General features: G+C 44.1%; 1 protein-coding gene across 1 annotated transcript in view; it reads left to right on the forward strand.

Moving 5' to 3' along the window:
- LOC109975069 (receptor-type guanylate cyclase daf-11) overlaps positions 1–3,488 on the forward strand; it is a 4,720-nt gene extending 1,232 nt beyond the window's left edge. Inside the window, exons 2-5 of the mRNA XM_020625588.1 lie at positions 46–1,174; positions 2,436–2,570; positions 2,963–3,137; positions 3,373–3,488. Of these exons, the coding sequence (XP_020481244.1) occupies positions 46–1,174; positions 2,436–2,570; positions 2,963–3,137; positions 3,373–3,488 (1,555 nt within the window). The remainder of the gene's footprint in view (positions 1–45; positions 1,175–2,435; positions 2,571–2,962; positions 3,138–3,372) is intronic.
- Positions 3,489–4,871: the final 1,383 nt, after the last annotated feature.

The raw sequence follows: 4,871 nt of genomic DNA on the forward strand, positions 1-4,871 counted from the left end.
TGAACCCTCCTTCAGTGATTCACCAGCTGTTTTCCTGTGTTCCAGGTGTTCCATCTTTTCACTGTCTGTCAGTAGTCGCGCTGTCCGGCGGATTCTGACAGCCTGTCTCCTCTCTTTCCTGGCTCTCCTTGGCTCTGTATCCATCGACCTAAGCTCCAACTTTGAACTGCTGCACACTACAGAAGCAGCTTACGATGAGCTGACTTCCTGCAGAGCGGTGGCTATCCAGCAACTCGTCGCTACACTTCAGGAGATGAGGCGTTTATCTGCCAAAGACACAGGCAACAAGATGCTGGAGGCAAGTCTTTCAGAGGGTGCGTTTCCTGTGTTCAGTCATCTCTGTGGTGAAATGGTGGGTCGCAGTAACAGCCATGGGCCCCCTTGTAGTGTTGAGTTGGCCGGATTTTGCCAGGAGATGAAGAGGAGCATTCAAAGATTTCTGAATGCTTCATTAGATACAAATGGCACCCGTGCAAACGGTGCTTCTGCCTTCTCCTTTGTCATTGGAAGACTTCTCGACAGCTGGGGCACAGTAGAAGACACTGTAGTCAAAGTCAAACAGAACTTTAACTGGAGAGCTGTGCTGTCTGCCAGACTTCTGATAACATTCACAGAGCTCAACCACCAGTTGATGGACGTCCCCCACATGGCAGCTCACACTGACTTCCAGTACAAGTGGACTTACATACTAACTTATCTGGGCTTCGCCAGGGTTATGACCGAACAGCTGAATGACTGCTGGTTAGAGAACATAGACCTGAAGTTAAACCTCAGCCGGCGAGCACCAGACACGAGTCTGTGGCAGATCTCTGGAGCAGCAACAGAGCTTCTGTCTGGGTCTCACGAGGCAATTCAAGCTCTGACCAAAACTCAGCAGTGCTTGTTTGATCGTGCCGTGCCCGCTCTCAGGTTGGCGTTTCGATCGGTGTCCTCTGGCCTCAGTATGAGGATCTGCCTGCTGGCCATGGCCTGCCTCATCTACCCGGTGGTGATGTTCTCTTTCCAACAGATGACAGAGTGGATACAGAACTACGCACAGACCTTGAAGGAGAAGACCCAGGACCTGAAACGCCAAAGGCAGCTGGCTGAAGATCTGCTGCACCAAATGCTGCCCAAGTCAGTGGCCAAGCAGCTTCGCCAGCATAAACATGTGGAGGCTGAGAGCTATGAAAAGGTTGGTGCCGGTAAAGACCAGCTTCAAAATAAACGTGAGAAGAGAGAGTGAGATCATGCATTTGAAGAATCATGTTTGATTATGTATCTTGAATTTCTAGTTTTAACAGCTGAACTAGTTCCATGTGCTCCTTTTGTGGCGCTTTAGATGACGTGAACATTGTTTTGTCACAAGTCGGATGAGAGCATAGTGACTGAAGCTTTTCAGAGTCTGATGCTGCACAGGATGTAAAATGTGTTAGAGAAAAGCTTCATTTTGTGGTGAACAGATGTCATGGCGTCTTCTGGTCAGTGTTCAAACCTTAAAGGCAAATGGGAGAAATCGACAACAGGTAACACAACAATGTTTTGCTCCTCCTCGTTCACTGTTATTATTGAATTGGAACAAATTCAGAGTGTATAACGTTGCGAGGTGTGTGGGGTGCTGCTGCGAGGACGCCCCCTCTGTAGCCACATTGAATGATGTGTGTGTTTGCTGCCTTTGTTGCTATTGTTGGTATAATTACCTATAATTGCTCTGTTCCATATTCATCAGGAGATAAAACAAGTTTCTGAGGTGAAAATTGCATCTGGATTATTGAAGAGGTTTGAAGCAGCTGTACCGAAAGCACTCTGCTGGGGGGGGGGGATTTACACCAATTCAGGTCTTGGGAGTATTCTGGAAAGGAAATGTTAGACCCACTTCTTCTTCTTGTTCCAAACTAGCAGGAAAAGTAAAAAATGAGCCTAGAAGGGTGCTGTCTGAGGAGGACCTCCCTGATACTAATGGTCTAGGACAGGGTATGCAGCACCTGTTGTGGGCTGACTTCTGAAGAAATGAGAGGTGCTTCTGGACTTTGGGCTTCACTAAACAGGCACATAGCGCTCACATCAGGAAAAAGCCTCTTTATCAAAGTGATGCCAGTCATTGTGGAGGGAAAGGCAAAGTGACAAGAGATGTTTGAGGCTGATATCTCACATTTATTTATATCATTTGATTTTTTTTAACTAAAAAATACAAATTCATCCTCCCCTGCTATCACCTCCTTCAAATTAACAATCAAAGACAAGTGCAAGCTATCAAGGTGTCTCATAAAACACAAAAACTGTCTGTCAAATGAATGGCCACAGGACTGGAAGAACATATGGAAATACTGTGTAGTACATATGGATTTACTGGAGGACTGATGTATTCGTCTGGTAGCAGGTTAGGTGTACCTAATAAACTGGCAAATGAATAATAATTGTGCACACAGATGGAGTCACTTCTCATTTTGTTCCAGGTGACCATTTTCTTCTCAGACATTGTGGGCTTCACAGCCATTTCTGCATCCTGTACTCCTCTGCAAGTGGTGGAGATGCTCAACAACCTCTACATGTGTTTTGACACACGCATCGACTCCTATGACGTCTACAAGGTAACGGTGAAATGTCCAAATGCACAAGTCAGGTACTGAAGTAAAAGTAGCAAAACCACAGTGTAAAAATACTCTAAGTAAAAGTCCTGCATTCACAATGTTAAGGAAAAGCACAGAAGTGTCAGCATCAAAATACGCTTAAAGTAGCCAAAGTACTGCGTCCCACTAATGTCTCTGATGCTACTGGATCATAGTGACTGATGCCTGTTCATCACTTTAATGCAACATGACATGAATGCTGCCTACTAGACTACTCAGAGCCAAGTGATTTCAGCTATTTGCTAAATCTTGTGTTGGATCACAGTGAAGTCAACGTCATTTAAAGTGTAAAACACTGGAAATGCCATCTGTGGACCAGAGATGAAATCAGCTTGATCTAACTTCCCAACCAGGTGGAGACGATTGGGGACGCGTACATGGTGGTGAGCGGTCTGCCGGAGAGGAACGGGGACCGACACGCTGATGAGATCGCTAAGATGGCTCTGGACCTGGTGGCAGCCGTCAGACAAGTGTCCATCCCTCACATGCCCAACCAGAGGCTGCAGCTCCGAGCTGGCATCCACACAGGTGAGGGCGGCGCCTGGCAGGTCACACAGGAGCTTTAATCTGGTTGCTTTATTCTACAGTGGATAATAAGCAACCAAAGCAGCAGGTCCTGTGTGTGTGCGCGTGGGGCGTGGGGTCGCCAAGTTCACCTGTTATTTTGGATCACGTAGGTGCAGCAGTGCGAAGCGCAGAAGGGCTGACTGAAGTTTAATATAGAGTGGAGGACATGGTGATTAACAACAGCTGTGCTCTGTAGGTCCATGTGTGGCGGGAATAGTGGGCTACAAGATGCCAAGGTACTGTCTGTTTGGAGACACTGTCAACACAGCATCTCGAATGGAATCCACAGGATTGCGTGAGTGTTTCATATAGCATCATAAAGGCCAGACACATCTTCTTCCTTCTGCTACAAACACAGCTGTTAGGCTGACTTGAACATCGCAGACTTGTGTCTCCTAGTGGTTGTATCCCAGGACAATGGCACACAACAGTGCAGTGTTATCATCACTGTGACTTTCTATTAAAATATGATCTGGTAAGTTATGCTGATGCCATATTAGTTTTTAATGAATTAAATGGCATTGCTCCCTTTGTTTTCACTCTGGATATGTGGAAACAAAGCTCCTAGCCGACACACACGAGCTGCTGTTAGAGGAGAATGAGTGATACCGTGCGCAAAAAGCTCATTTGGCCAATCTGCCTTTTCTTCTCGTGCATCACATGGCTGGAACATATCACCGATGGACTTAGGAGACCTGTATGGCATCTCTGCAAAATCCTTGAAAGTCTGACTAATGAGAAAATAAGTCTTGATGTTAATAAATGTGTATTTGTCCTGCTTTCAACTTTTTTGTCACTGCTTGTGTGTCAGCTCAGAGAATCCACATCAGCTCAGAGACCTACATGGCCCTGATCAGAGACAACGCATACGAGCTGCAGCTTCGTGGAGAGACCGAGGTTAAGGTAAAATCCCCGTTGTGCCGTGAAGTTTGGTCAAGGAAACTAATTCAGGTTAAGATGTCATTTTAAAGGTTAATATAAAAGTTGCTGAACAGATGAAAATCCACAGCTGTGCAATAAAAACATTGTACTGTGAATTTAAAATCATGCTTGTTATACTTTACCTCATGTTGTTTACCTTTACAAAGCCAAGTCTCAGCCAAAATCACAGTTAACGGGTCAGTTCACACTCATGTATCCTCTCACTATGATGTTTTATTTGACCAGATTCCAAGATAAAATAAGATTTTATTGTTCCCCAAGAAGAAATTAGCATGTCATAGCAGCACAGAGAGGAAGGAAAAAGAAATAATAACATATTAAAAAAATAAAGAGCATTAACAAAATGATATACTATATAAACATTACACAACTAAAATATTAGTTATATTAACTATATAAATATTAGTTATTTAGAAAAAAAGAAAAACGAGATTACTTCAGTGATATGGGATTATATGTAAAATTGTGAATAACAGTGAATGTCTATAATGATATAGACATTATATGTAACAATTTACACAGTGTGCAGTGATAGTGCAACACTATGGTGTAAATGAAGTGAAAAATGGTGTAGCATTAATCTAGATACAATAACAACAGTATATAAGCATCATAATGCAGTGGATGGTTTAGTGCTGTTGTTGTTGGGGTGAACAGACCCAGTCAGTCCCGTCTGTCCTTCACTCTCCTCCAGGGTAAAGGCAAAATGAACACATACTGGCTGATCGGCCATAAGAACTACAGTGTGCAGAA

Source organism: Monopterus albus, unplaced genomic scaffold, assembly GCF_001952655.1.
Source record: "Monopterus albus unplaced genomic scaffold, M_albus_1.0 scaffold361.1, whole genome shotgun sequence".
Classification (NCBI taxonomy): Eukaryota; Metazoa; Chordata; class Actinopteri; order Synbranchiformes; family Synbranchidae; genus Monopterus; species Monopterus albus.